The sequence below is a fragment of the Copadichromis virginalis genome, linkage group LG20 (assembly GCF_057382275.1).
Source record: "Copadichromis virginalis isolate Kocher_CV1m ecotype Utaka linkage group LG20, C_Virginalis_male_GT1.1, whole genome shotgun sequence".
NCBI classification, from domain to species: domain Eukaryota; kingdom Metazoa; phylum Chordata; class Actinopteri; order Cichliformes; family Cichlidae; genus Copadichromis; species Copadichromis virginalis.
Window position 1 is genome coordinate 261,174 of NC_140637.1, and position 15,372 is coordinate 276,545.

General features: G+C 41.1%; 1 protein-coding gene across 4 annotated transcripts in view; it reads left to right on the forward strand.

Annotated features, from left to right (window-relative positions):
- LOC146683872 (cyclin-dependent kinase 17-like) overlaps nucleotides 1-15,372 on the forward strand; it is a 49,272-nt gene that overhangs the window by 446 nt on the left and 33,454 nt on the right. Inside the window, exons 1-3 of one of the 4 annotated variants that reach the window (XM_085444710.1) lie at nucleotides 43-101; nucleotides 9,397-9,557; nucleotides 13,638-13,802. In XM_085444710.1, coding sequence (XP_085300836.1) covers nucleotides 9,428-9,557; nucleotides 13,638-13,802 — 295 coding nt within the window. In that variant the 5' untranslated portion in view covers nucleotides 43-101; nucleotides 9,397-9,427. Of the gene's footprint in view, nucleotides 1-42; nucleotides 102-4,248; nucleotides 4,307-9,396; nucleotides 9,558-13,637; nucleotides 13,803-15,372 lie in introns of those variants that run through there. The other 3 variants (XM_085444708.1, XM_085444707.1, XM_085444712.1) reach the window with 3 other exon arrangements.

Sequence of the window (15,372 nt, forward strand, 5' to 3'; positions counted from 1 at the left end):
CCCTTTAGCTAACAGATGCGCTGCCCCTGACAACCTGCCTAACAACAGGACGGACAAGCCAAAGAGTCACGATGGAGCAGGTCGTCGTTTCGGAAGTCTTGGTAAATCCATAGCGGCCTCTAATGGCGCACAGCCGAACAAAAAGAGCTTGTATTTAATTATTCGTTTTAAATGATTTTCGACTTTTCTCTAAGCTTTGCTGAACTACTTTGGTGCCCGTGATTTTACTTCTTCAGGCTCCACGCAGTTGACCGTCTGAGAGGTTTAGAGAGGAACTGCCTGGTGCAACAACTCTTAGCCTCCTAAGACCCGAACTTATCCACGACATGTATTTTTAATTTCTCTTTGATATTTGGGCATATTGGGGCCCGATGAATGTAAAAACAAAGAATTACCAGATTTTTTTTTTTACCTTATTTTTGTTTTTAAGAAAAATGAGAGCCACAAATGACAATATTCATTTAAAATTTTGATAACAGTAGCAGTATAATGTCCTCGTAAGTGGATATCAGGCCCATGTAGAGCAAAATTGAGTATTTTGGTCTAAATAACCCAAAATGTGATGTCCACATATGTGGACCGCAGGTCCTAGGAGGTTAAAGAGTGACTGCAGTAATTTTGTTAAGTTTAATACTGCCCCGTTTACGTTTTATTACCCTAAAAGCTGTAAAATGTTAATATGTAGTAGTCAAATCAGCATTCTGGGAGAAAACAAAGTGTTCCCTCTAAAGTGTATCTGAAGTAAGCTAAAATTTACTCTTCAGGTTATTTGTGTCAAACTCCTGGTAAAGTGTCTTGCTAAACAACAACCACATTTGTTGGACAGTTATTTTAAGATAAGAGATAAGATAAGATAGAACTTTATTAATCCCTCGGGTGGGTTCCTCTGGGAAATTCGACTTCCAAAAAAAGCACAGCAACGACCAAAGTTACAGTTACAGAACTGTTATATATATACATACACACACACACACACACACACACACACACACACACACACACACACACACACACACACACACACACACACACACATATATAAATACAGAGACAAATATAAATAAAATATACAAAGGGGATAAATAGAATAAATAGGAATAAAAAATAAAAAAAATAAAAAAATAAAAAAAGCATTATCTAACTTTGCTTTAATTGAAATTATTACTGGAACATAACTACAATTATATTAATAACCAGATGCATTATTCAAAGTCAAAAACTGCTTAAAAAGTTTTATAACTTTTTCCCCAAACAGTATTTTAATAATCATTCCTCCCATTTTGCTTCTAACATTTTTCATTATATGAAATTCATAGATTTGATTCCATCGATTTTTGAGTATTACTCGTCTATTCTATAATGTCTATAATGTCAGAGGGATGCAGCAGTCTCAAAATTGCAAAGCTCCTGAAGCGTGATCATCGAACAATCAAGCGTTTCATTCAAAATAGTCAACAGGGTCGCAAGAAGCGTGTGGAAAAACCAAGGCGCAAAATAACTGCCCATGAACTGAGAAAAGTCAAGCGTGCAGCTGCCAAGATGCCACTTGCCACCAGTTTGGCCATATTTCAGAGCTGCAACATCACTGGAGTGCCCAAAAGCACAAGGTGTGCAATACTCAGAGACATGGCCAAGGTAAGAAAGGCTGAAAGACGACCACCACTGAACAAGACACACAAGCTGAAACGTCAAGACTGGGCCAAGAAATATCTCAAGACTGGTTTTTCTAAGGTTTTATGGACTGATGAAATGAGAGTGAGTCTTGATGGGCCAGATGGATGGGCCCGTGGCTGGATTGGTAAAGGGCAGAGAGCTCCAGTCCGACGCCAGCAAGGTGGAGGTGAGATTTACAAGGAGGGAAAACAGTACACCTCTCTGAACAGTGTCTGGGAGGCTGTGGTTGCTGCTGCACGCAATGTTGATGGTGAACAGATCAAAACACTGACAGAATCCATGGATGGCAGGCTTTTGAGTGTCCTTGCAAAGAAAGGTGGCTATATTGGTCGCTGATTTGTTTTTGTTTTGTTTTTGAATGTCAGAAATGTATATTTGTGAATGTGGAGATGTTATATTGGTGTCACTGGTAAAAATAAATAATTGAAATGGGTATATATTTGTTTTTTGTTAAGTTGCCTAATAATTATGCACAGTAATAGTCACCTGCACACACAGATATCCCCCTAAAATAGCTAAAACTAAAAACAAACTAAAAACTACTTCCAAAAACATTCAGCTTTGATATTAATGAGTTTTTTGGGTTCATTGAGAACATGGTTGTTGTTCAATAATAACATTATTCCTCAAAAATACAACTTGCCTAATAATTCTGCACTCCCTGTACAGTTTTTCGAATGTATAGCTATCATTTCTGTTTAATAAAAAAAAATCATCATATGATGATGTGGGGCTAATGAGATTGTACTCTTCTGTCTGCTCAAGAGTGTTTTGTAATTTGATAAGCAATGCAGACATTTATTGTATTATGCTGTAAATTTTGTTAAGTTTATTTAAGAGTGGTGAGCCTGAGATGGTTTGGATATGTCTAGAGGAGGGAGAGTGGATTTGTTGGGCAAAGAATGTTGAAGATGGAGCTGCCAGGCAGGAGGAAGAGGAAGACCTTTGTGGATGCAGTGAAAGAGGGCATGCAGAGGTGTGACAGACTAGGATGCTAGTGATAGAGTGAGAAGGAGGCAGATGATATGTTTTGGGGACCCCTAAAGGGAGCAGCTGGAAAATAAAAGGAAGATGGTTGTTATGTGAGAACATATTTATTATAAAGTGTAAAATATGTAACTGCCATTTACGTCTGCTCTATTGTTTGTGGCATTTTCTTATGGCAGATGAATTTAATGGATAGAGTGTGTATGGTTTGGAAATGTACAGGGAGCATTTCATGTGTCTTTGTTGATGTTAATAAGAAAAAATTTCTATGGCATATCTGGAATTATTTTACTTGATCGTTATTATGATTTGTGTACTTTCGTTTTTTTAATGCTTCCTACATTCATACTCAAATGTGTTTATTATTTAATTTTATTTCAAAATATATGCTTACTGTAGTTGCTTATCTTGTTGCAATAAGTTGCGCATAGTTTAGGCAATGTTCTGGTGCAGTTTTAGAAGCCAGACACAATGTTTTTCTCCTTCTATGCGTGCTAAGTGTACAGGGACTACTTTAAACAGTCCCTGCAGAATTTGTCTTATACGTGAATGCAGGCTTCTGCTTCTTGCTTTAGCCACGTGGTGGCGATGAAGTTCAGCAGGCAGAGTTATCCCCATCAACTGTTTGCTGTGTCATCTATGATTTCCCACGCAATTGGTGGGGAATCCAGGTGATCCCCTCTAAAAACAAAGGGATCACCTGTAATAACGTATTGTTTTTTTAATGATTGTCTTCAAAAACATGCGAAGCTGTTCAAGTATGTTCTAAAGTAGCCACGTTACAAGGAGAACAAAGCTGATAATGTTAATAAGGTCATTACTGCATGTAACGGGGCTTTTAAGGAGTGTAATTAAACTCATCCACACCAGCACAAATAACAAACAAACCAAAAAACCAAAAAATAAAAAATCCCTGCCGAATAAAATCAGTCTTAATTTAGCCTTCGCGATTATGGATCTTCGGGAGTGTTTGTTTGATGCTGGCAAGCGAAACTTGGCAGTAATTCCTTGATGTGGATGCCAACTATGCAGGGGTGGATCATTCTGCTGAATTTCCATAATATCTATGCATTATTCACTAGGAATTTTCTCTGAGGTGCATATTTAGATGGGAATGGGGTTTGGATAATGAAAGCTAATTTCCCCGGTGACGGTGCTACCCCGAATTAATCTATCTGACCTCCCCCTTTTTCCTGAGAAAGACACTGTTAAGAGTTGGTGGTTTTGGGGGTGGATGTTGAAAGGCTCCGATACGCACACGTTCACAGTGTATCTCACACACGCACATCCCTTGCGTTGTTTTCCGGGATCACGCCACTGCTTCCACTTGGGATCTACACAGCAGCAGCAGCAGCAGCGACATGGCTGATCATCACCGGACGGGACGGTGCAGTTTGTGAGCGAAAGTTAACGCGAAAAATGAAATACAGCGGACCAGCTATGTAGTCATCCAAGCGACCGGACACTGCGACACACCGTACGGCGCTCCGATGCAAATTATTTGAAGGATTGGAGGCGATCTGGTGTATTTTTTTTTGCAGCAAAGTAGTTGGAGGAACTTGTCGCAGTGGCTTCATCCCAACGTGCTGCCTGGATTACCATACAGAAGTGGAACAATAGTCTCCTGCAGCAGAAACACTAGCAGGTCAGTGGCAGCGGTTCCCGTTTGTTTGTTTATATTCGGTCGTGTCGTCGTTCTGGCTGTGTTATAATAACCAGCATCGATACCCAACCACGGGTGTCCGATCACCTGACGTTCCAGGTAGGCTTATTTTTCGAGTCGTTAAACAAAGATGCCGTTTATAAGTTGGCGTGACCGGGGTCAGATTGCGCGTCTGTGTGGAAGTGCTGTAGACAGATCACTGCAGAAAACTGAATCGCAGTAGCAGATAAAGCCGATAAATGGCGACACGGGCACCAAAGTCCAATCCAAATTTAAGTCCCTTGGGCAATAGAGCCTAAAGTGTGAAACCATTTCGGCGCCCTACGCCGTTCAAATAGAAACTTAAAGGTCAGGATAGCGTCAAAGATGACCCCAGCCCCCCTTTCCTTTGAGTTTCTGAGCTTGCTTGGCGGATGTTTAACTTTTCTTTGCCCTGCTGGATTCTCCTCCTACCGGATACTCGCGTCAGGAAAACACGGGGAGAGAGGAACTGGCCGAAAGTGTAAAAGGCCTGGAAGGTGGAGGAATCTCCCAGCCAGGCCCGAGCCGGAGCGCCACCGTGTATGTTTGGTGTGTTTGCTGTACGTGGTGCTGTGTGGGGGCTGCTTTGTGCTGTTCACTTGTGTGCGCCCTGCCCGCAGTCACGTCGAGACTGTACGGGATATCTCGCCCGTATATGTGACAGTCCAGAGAGAGTGTGCTGCGGTCCTGCAGTGCTGTCGATAACCTCGTGGATGTTCGCCATAAACCCACACCGCACACGCTGAACAATTAACGTCACTGGCGAACGCAGGGCTCCACATTATTTCCTGAAAGTGTGCTGGGAGTATCACTGTGCGCTAAATAATTTATGGACATCTCAAAGTGGGAAGTCCAGATTGAACACTGCGCGCATCCGTTACTTCTGTTGCCCTTGCAATGCACCCCGAATAAAATAAAATGACACTAATAATCCACGAACAGTAATAATGCGTGATGATCTTGAATATGTATTTTAATTTGTGGTCATGAGTTCCTGACCCTTCTACTCTTCCTTTTTCTTTGGCAAAGAGCTCTTTATTTCAAAGTGGGGATGTATTGCCAGGAAATCACTTCGTTACACAGTAGGAAGAATTTTCTTGAATGTTGTTCATTTTTATAATCGAATAAGGTAGTTTATATTCAGAACAGTGTATTCTTGTTATTATTACTATTGTTGTTGTTGTTGTTGTTGTTACATAATGATAACGTTTTGGATGGAAAGTTATTCAGTAGTTAAACTGTGCCAACTTTCCATAGATGACAGTATTGTAATGTAGTGTTCTCCCAATGTTCCCAAATGAGCTTTTCGGATCTACTTCTGTGTATAGGCCTGCATCTATGTTATTGTACCATGATGTTATCATAATATTGTTATGTCTGAAGAGATAAGTAATATTAAAAGTTATATATTTGCCATTTATGTATCTAAAGTCCCTTTGTATTAATATCGTGATAATGATAACAGTCACACTGCAAAGGCTGAAATGAACATGTACTAATCTTTCTGTACTTTCTCTGATCCTCATGAGCCAGATCTGCCAACAATCATACAGTCACACTTTCTTCTCCTCTCATGGCACACAATGACATTCTAGATCTTTTGCTCAGTCTTTTCCAATATGTTTTATTTGTTATTTTGTTGTGCTTGTTCATTCAACTTCTTTCCATATATTATTCTCTTAATCTGTCTCCGGAGATTCAGATTTAGTGATGGGATGCAGACAAGAAGCCCTTGGGTTTATAATGAGAAGGGACTATTGTCTGGGTGGATGTGTGTCGGATTCTGTAGTTGGGCAGATTTGTGCGTTACTCATGCATCCCCAGGCTGCTGTGCAAAAGCAATGTTGTGGCATTGGAGTGGCACTGAGTGCCTGTTCCACTCTGCCACATTGCATGTGTGTGCATGCATGCGTATGATTCATGTGTCATTGAATTTCAGAGTAACGCTTGTTTATTTCTAATGAAAAGAAAAAGAAAAATAGGTGCTGGATGTAAGACAATATGGCTGAAGAAAATGGAGACCATGGTCACACAAACAGCTGAAATACTCTGTGTGTGTGCATGTGTGTTTTACGAATGCATCGGACAGCTTGTGTGTATATTACACATTCATTGTGCAGGCATCGGCCCCGTGGTCCATTCATTACTTTTCCTCTGAAGAAGTCATAATTGGCATAATCCTAGAGCCAAGTTGGATGAATGATGCTCCGTTATGCTCTCATCCCAAGAAGTTTGGCAGGAAGTTTCTGAAGCTGACACTGGCATGTTTGGGTGTCAGTACTGAGAGATGCGAATTTTGAATTATCAGCTTCTTTTTTTTTTGCCTCTTTCTCTCTCGCTTTTCCTTTTCTCTTTACCTCATAGACAGAAACTGCGGTTCCAGTCTGGGCCTGTAACCTAGCAACCCAAATGGTGTGTCTTGAATAAATCAGACTGTTCCTCTTCTTTCCTCCTCAGGAGTCTTTTAGTTCACCTCCAGGCTACAATATCCATGCAACCACCCCACACATGCATGTGAAAACACAGTGTGGTAGAAAGTCAGAGGTTTTATCTTTTTCCTGCTTTATATCAATTACTCCGTTGACCTTTGATCTCTTGTGTTGTTTTATTACACAGCCCTTCTTAATGCATATGAGTTTATGCTCTGTATTGCTTTCAGAGCTAAAACACCAGTGCTTGTTATGCTTTTGAATGTCCTAGAGAATGAGTGTAGCCTTTGTCATCTGGAGTGCGTCCCTCCATTAAGTGGGAGTTATGCATAGCAGAGTTATTTGTGGTTTGCCAGGTGTCCGTCTGCACATGCTGCAGCATGGAGCCACATGTCCTATCTCATTCACTGATGGGGCTCTGCCAACTTCGTCACACTCGCAGCTCCATCTGCATCACACAAGACTCAAAATTGAGTGCACAGTCAATTTGATTCTTGACCATCACTGTTGCACTTAAACGCTCCAGAACATCTGAACACATCTTATATTGTCATTAAGAATAAAATGTGGTATAGCCTTAGCTTCATAGTTTTATTAAACAAAGCTCATCAAGTGGAAAAAAAATCTGTCTGTCTTGAATTTCCTGAAAAAACATCTTTAAAAATAACAAACCTTACAATTTAAGGAGGATTAAGTAAGCTATATTTCCATAAAATGAAATATTTATAATGAATGCTATGTGTTTATTTTGTATAACAGTCTATTAGAGACCCTTATTTTGTTCTATGATAAAACTGGAAATCTTAAGTTGCTATACATACAGAGATACCCAGAAGTGCTTCTCTGTATGACCCACTGGATGCTGAGATTTGTGTTACTGTCCATGCTAATTCAACCCAGATAAGAGGAAGACTGGGGAATTGGTTATTGTTGTGTGCCTGTTTGTCTGTGTCTATGTCTATGTGTGTGTGCTTGCCTGGATACCAGCAATATCTGTCTGTCTTAATGATAACACTGGCATTTATTTATCTGGGTAATAGGCAGAAAATTATATCTCAAGTGTTTCCCCCTAATATGACTCATTTATTCCTGAAAATTTATGGATAGTCACTCCAAGGTTACGTGAGGAGAACCCAATCTTCTTGTCCAAGCAGCCACCTTCTCTAATGAAGTCTGGGAAAGCATGCAAATGAGGATTCGGGGGGGGATTTATTGCATACTAATAATCCATGTAGCGCATAATACAAAATAAACAAGTTACTTTCCTTTTTCTCTGTTTTTTCCCTTCTTTGGCTTGTTTTTTTATCTTCAAAGAAAAGCTTGCAGCTAAGGTGTAAACGACATCTAACTACAGTAATCTCATGTAAACTGGCAGAGGCAATGTTGTGAGCAATAGATATTGTCCTAAGCACATCTTCTGGTGAAAAAAGGCCAGTTGTCCCCAGCGCTAATGTTTGAATTCCCTCTGAGCACTAGTTGTCTCTAATAGGCCTGAAAAACGTAGAGCCTGAAAGGATGAATGGCTTTTGTAGAGGCCTCCAAAGTTGGACACAAAGAGAAAGGCAGTGGGTGCAGTGTGTATTTGCCCATGTCGCTGTGTGAGTGTGAGTGTGTGTCTGCGCACTTCTGCGTGCCAGCTCACAAGCCCTTATGGGTTTGATAGAAGGAGCAGGAAGTGGAAGGGAGACAGGAATACTCTGCCATAGCTGTGCCTACCTTCAGGCCATTAAGGCAGAGAGTAGAAGACATAACAAACTGACTTCCATACACAGAACTCCACACATGCAAAGGCACAGTACTGTACATACACTCATGAAATAGAAATGTCTACTGAGAGGCGCCCTAAACAATATATATATTTGAAAGCTCACTGAGGTTTACAAAGAGGTATACAAGCACAAATACACACAGTGTGGCTGTACCACTGAATACATAGAGCAAGTTGCTGTAAAAACACTATGTCCCTTTGTCCACATTTATTTTAAGGATGGGATACTTCTGTCCTGCAGATGCATAGACACTGTGCCTTATTTACAACTAACTTTCCACCAGTTTAGTTATCATATGAACAGCAGGCTAAAATGGAATATTGAAGGATTTGCTGTAGATGTGTCGATGCGTCGTATGATAATACTTTAGACTGCAGTTCATACGCAATTAATTCATTGCATGTAGTTTATGGACCACCCAGTGAAATGCTTGTCAATCACAGCTCATCTGGGAAAGCTGCTCTGGTCTGAAACCTCCGGGAAGTTGCATTGTCAGCAGTTTGGTTTTATTTTCTGTACTTTTTTTGTTTGTACATTTCTTTTTCTCTCTTTTTCTACCCCTCCGTGGGTTTTCTTCATCTCATTCTTTGTCTTTTATTCTGCAATGTTTGCTCTTGGGATACATAACAATGAGGACACAGGCTGTATGAGCAAACAGAATTTCTGGGAGCTTAACGAAATGCAGAAAATGCGCACGGGTTGCACTGCAATAGTTTACCTGCACAGTGATAGAATAACAGGGTAGCATGGATGTGGTGGTTGCCGATGGTGATAATGACAGCTCTGAACATGTTGCAGGTAGTGCTTTTGATTATATAATTATAATGAAGGTGGTGCTTTTCTTCCCCCTCAGGCCTGAGGGCCCCAGTGGTGTGACTGAAAAGATGGACAGGATGAAGATCATCAAGCGGAGGCTGTCCATGTCTCTACGCAGTGCTCGGCCCGTTGATGACTCTCTGTCCGAACTTGCAGAACAGATGGCCTTGGATGAGGCATCCACAGCCAGGGACAACGGTGAGAGATGTGAACGAGTGCCCTCACACATGTACATGCAAACACATTAGCAAGCATTGGCACTCAGACATACAGTATGTGCACAGAGACCTACAGTTAAATTAACAGCCAAAGTTAAAATTTTTGTGACTGAAACGTAGTGTGTTTGTGATGCTCAACTACACTACACTGTGTGCACCTACATACAGTGGGGCAAAAAAGTATTTAGTCAGCCACCGATTGTGCAAGTTCCCCCACCTAAAATGATGACAGAGGTCAGTAATTTGCTCCAGAGGTACACTTCAACTGTGAGAGACAGAATGTGAAAAAAAAAATCCATGAATCCACATGGTAGAATTTGTAAAGAATTTATTCGTAAATCAGGGTGGAAAATAAGTATTTGGTCACCTCAAACAAGGAAAATCTCTGGCTCTCACAGACCTGTAACGTCTTCTGTAAGAAGCTTTTCTGTCCCCCACTCGTTACCTGTATGAATGGCACCTGTTTGAACTCATCATCTGTATAAAAGACACCTGTCCACAGCCTCAAACAGTCAGACTCCAAACTCCGCCATGGCCAAGACCAAAGAGCTTTCGAAGGACACCAGGAAAAGTATTGTAGACCTGCACCAGACTGGGAAGAGTGAATCTACAATAGGCAAGCAGCTTGGTGTGAAAAAATCAACTGTGGGAGCAATCATCAGAAAATGGAAGACATACAAGACCACTGATAATCTCCCTCGATCTGGGGCTCCACGCAAGATCTCATCCCGTGGGGTCAAAATGATGATGAGAACGGTGAGCAAAGATCCCAGAACCACACGGGGGGACCTGGTGAATGACCTGCAGAGAGCTGGGACCAAAGTAACAAAGGTCACCATCAGTAACACACTACAACGGCAGGGAATCAAATCCCGCAGTGCCAGACGTGTTCCGCTGCTGAAGCCAGTGCATGTCCAGGCCCGTCTGAAGTTTGCCAGAGAGCACATGGATGATACAGCAGAGGATTGGGAGAATGTCATGTGGTCAGATGAAACCAAAGTAGAACTTTTTGGTATAAACTCAACTCGTCGTGTTTGGAGGAAGAAGAATACTGAGTTGCATCCCAAGAACACCATACCTACTGTGAAGCATGGGGGTGGAAACATCATGCTGTGGGGCTGTTTTTCTGCCAAGGGGACAGGACGACTGATCCGTGTTAAGGACAGAATGAATGGGGCCATGTATCGTGAGATTTGGAGCCAAAACCTCCTTCCATCAGTGAGAACTTTGAAGATGAAACGAGGCTGGGTCTTCCAACATGACAATGATCCAAAACACACCGCCCGGGCAACAAAGGAGTGGCTCCGTAAGAAGCATTTGAAAGTCCTGGAGTGGCCTAGCCAGTCTCCAGACCTCAACCCCATAGAAAATCTGTGGCGGGAGTTGAAAGTCCGTGCTGCTCGGCGACAGCCCCAAAACATCACTGCTCTCGAGAAGATCTGCATGGAGGAATGGGCCAAAATACCAGCTACTGTGTGTGCAAACCTGGTAAAGACCTATAGTAAACGTTTGACCTCTGTTATTGCCAACAAAGGTTATGTTACAAAGTATTGAGTTGTATTTTTGTTATTGACCAAATACTTATTTTCCACCCTGATTTACCAATAAATTCTTTACAAATCCTACCATGTGGATCCATGGATTTTTTTTCACATTCTGTCTCTCACAGTTGAAGTGTACCTCTGGTGCAAATTACTGACCTCTGTCATCATTTTAGGTGGGGGAACTTGCACAATCGGTGGCTGACTAAATACTTTTTTGCCCCACTGTATATACTGGAATTACAGTAACACAGTGTATAGTAGAAGAAACAGACAAACAGCTTATACTGTTCTTATGATAAAGAATAGATGTGTCATCTCCATAACCCTTGTAGGAGTTGCAGAGTCTGACTCCAGCATCTGTTATGCAGATTTTCTTTTCATGCAACTGCAGTTATTAAAGGACACCTGCTCTTGTTTTGCAACATTTCAAGACATTACGACTTCATTTAGAGCTTTTATTCAGTACAAGAAGACCAAGCAATAACTAAATGATGGTGTAGGTGGAGAGGGTTAAAGCAAAGGTCCTTTATGATGGATGAAGGTCATACAGAATTAAGGGAGCAGATCTTTCACTTTTCCTCACTTTATGTCATTCATTTACACTGATGCCCTCTCAGAAATAACACATTTCTTAATGCAAATATCTCATAAACTGTATGTGCCTGTTTAAATGTGTGTTTGTCACTTTTTTTCATGTCCACTACTCTCATAAAGTCATACAGACATGCAAATGCTACACAGAAGCATATTCATGGTAGCTTCATCTGCTTCTAGAACCCACTGAAGCCATCCATGTTAACCATCATCATCTTTACCACAATCTTCATCACAATTAACCTAACAATTCAGTTAACCACTCAGTCATCAAGACTGAATGGCAGTGTACGCTGGGAATGTGTGGGAATTCCCAAATCTGTCAGAACTCAGACACACTGTTTGTTTCTTCATGTTTTCACATAAGAGATAGAAAATGTCTTTGCTTCTAGAAGAAAGTCTGAAAAACAGTGTCATCCTAAGACACTCTGGGTGCCATCTGCTGGGCATCGTCCGTGACTGCAGGTCCCACTTGGGAAGAATCAGAGACCTCGCACCCAGGCACTATCTTTGTATGTGTTTGTCAGAACATAGGGAGAAAGGAGGGTGTCTCAGCTTTGGCAGATGGTTTTTGTGTCAAACAAAACAACAAAGCTTAAGTGTTCAAATATAGCTGTGTTCTGTTGGCTGCTTGGCAAGGAGCGATGATGCTTGCTTGTTGCTGTCACTACAGCTCCTGGGCTGCAGCATCTATAGCTCTACCCCATTCATTTTTGCTTACTGGCTTCTTTCTCCTTTTCATTCTATTTTTACATCCCTTGCTTTTGTTTTGATAGCTAAACCGATGTCATTTCCAAAGAGTCCAGCTAGCAAGTGAGAGAAGGAGTGGAATGGAGCTAGTGATGAGGAGAGACATTAAACTTTAACCAACTGCTCTACATTACTATCTCCTTCTGTCCTTTTCCCTTGCTGTATCCTCCCCTTCTCCCCCTGGGTGCACAGCATCTCTCTATATAAGTCAAACTGTACAAAAGAGTGGTAGAAAATACTTCTCACATTTTTCTTGCTAATGAGAAGCAATGTCAAGGCTCGTGTTCACTGCAGTTCCTTTCTGTCAGTGTATTACTGGACCAGTTAGCTTGTTTTGCTTAAGTAAAACGGAGAAAAAAGAAACTCGGCTGGTGAATTTACCTTTGCTTGGTGATTTGAGTGAAATTTGAAGAGCAATTTGAAGAGAATTATGTCGTGTGGGCCTCCACCCACACTCTACTAACAGAATTCAATAATTACACATTAATCTGTGTGAAAGAAAGCTGACAGTACATGTATGCTGCATGTAAACGTCCTTAGTTTAGGTGCTTTGCTTTGGAAAAACTCAAGGAGTTTTTGACCTTTAGGTGTTCATTTTCCTAACACAGACAACCAAAAATCTCTTGTAGCCCTTACATCAATGATTATTATTACTCCCATAGCTCGGTGACCTGTCTGCTACAGTGTGTCTGCAAGTTTTATGTGTGCATGTCTGCATTTCTTTCTGCTGCTACTTCACTGTGAGTTCTATGAGTCAACAGATTTTCCACGATGCATGCCTTATGCCTCGTACACTTTCTATTTTCATTTCTGTTTCCGTGCTACAGCGGCTCCTCACATAATTACAGAATGATTACAGCATGATTACAGGAGCTGTGTGCATTTCCAGCCTTTTATCTCTTACTACTACATATTGTACTGTTCCTACATGTTCTGCTACCTTTCTGTGCCTGTCTGTGTGTGACTTTGTGTCATCTTTTTTCTCTTCTTCTCTCATTCCATTTTACAATTACTGTCATCTTTTTCTCTATTTCACTGTTTTCTTCCTCTCGCCTGAACCCCTTTCTCTTTTCTTTGATCAACCTCTTTCCCTTCTGAGTTTTCTGTTCTCTTTTGCATCCACTGTGGGACTCTCTTTCTCCTTGGCTGTCTGTCTTCATTGTGAATCTCAGAGCCCATGGTGGTGTGCTCTGTACACCCTCCCGCCTCCCATAGCGCTCCCTCCTTCCTGCGTCAATATGCTGGTCATCTGGGCCGCACCGCCCTGCGCAGAGAGCCAGGTGGGGGGCTAGAACGAGACAGAGCCTTCCTGAGCCTGCACAGGACTGGATCTCTGGGTACACACACACACACACACACACACACACACACACACACACACACACACACACACGGAAACCTGTAAGTAAACAAAGAAACATACAAAAGGTGCTGAATATTCATGATTATTCATATTTTATGCTGCTCTGTATGCCACTATAGGCATTTAATTGAATTGCTGACACTGCTGTACAGAGTGCCGTTCATTTTCTTATATTTTGATTCCAAGGAGCGTGACTGTCTTGTAATTTTGAAGTGATCATGAGCGCTAGCTCTCCAGGCTTTTTGGAGGTTTTTAAAATTTTCTTTGCGCATTGGCTGCTTTTTCATTCGTTTATAGCCCAGTCCTTGACCGTGTTCAGAGGAACGGTTTCCTTGTTTCTTTTTTTTCCCTTTTTGGTCTGTTGAGCTATTTAACACTAACACTATACCTGCCTTTTCAAGGAAAAATGCACCAAACTCAAGGATGAACCATTATCGTATCTACAGATAACAGAAATCTTAGCAAAGTTCCAGTTTTAAATTGATAGTAAGCTTTGTTATTAGTAGCCTGTCACAAAAAATATTCACATTTCTTTAGTTGAATCTATAAAAAAATACCAAATATCACAGTTTGACAGGGATAAAATAGTTTTTTTGCACTAGCAAAGAGCTATTTACCCTAAACCTGGCATATTTCAGCATGGTGTGCAGTGTGTCCTTAAAAAAATTTAGGAAACTGGAAAATGAGCCTGCATCAGATTGTCAACCTGTGTACCCTGCCCCTTGCTCTTTGTTAGCTGGGATGACTAAACTCATAGATTTATGGACACAGAAGAGTACCATCAGATTTTGATTCACAGATGCAATACCATCTCGAAAGCATCTGAATCGCACACACATGCACGTGCACAACATACTAACGGTTTGTGAAGACTTAAAGAAACAAGAAAAATTTGGAAAAGGGGTTCACATTAAAACTCATAAGATCTGTACACACTCTGTTCTGCCTTACATAATGTATCTTCACTTACGTTTGCATCTGTTTCCCGTTTTCCTAGCAAAATATAAAGAAATGAGGGGTGGCTAAATACTTTTGCATAGCACTGTATAAAGTACTTATTATACCAACTGGCTTTTACAGTTACATCATAAGTTCATGTTCAATGATGCACCTGTGTAAAATGATCAGATAACCACAGTGAACATTGCTGCTTTGACAAGTCAGTTTCCTCATTGTTTTCAGTGTCATTCAGTCATGTGTTTTCTGTGTGTTTGATCCTTTTTTGCATGTGAGTGTTGTGAGCATGTGCTTTGTGTACAAGATGCATCTGAGTGTGAACAATATAGAACTTTGTGAAAGAGAACTAGGAAGTAATAAGGGACACCGTGTTCGTGCTTCAATATCGACTGCTTTAAAGATTTAGAAAAAAGAAAGCAAATAAAACACAAATGATACGAAGAGCAAACCGACCAGACAGCTGCCCTGGAAGGCACCAGAAGCATATGCACCTTTTTACCACAACTTCATTAGAAACATTATAACATTCAGTTGTGCATTTGGGTTTGTAAAATTGATTAACTTTATCTACTTTTGCAAAAATGTAG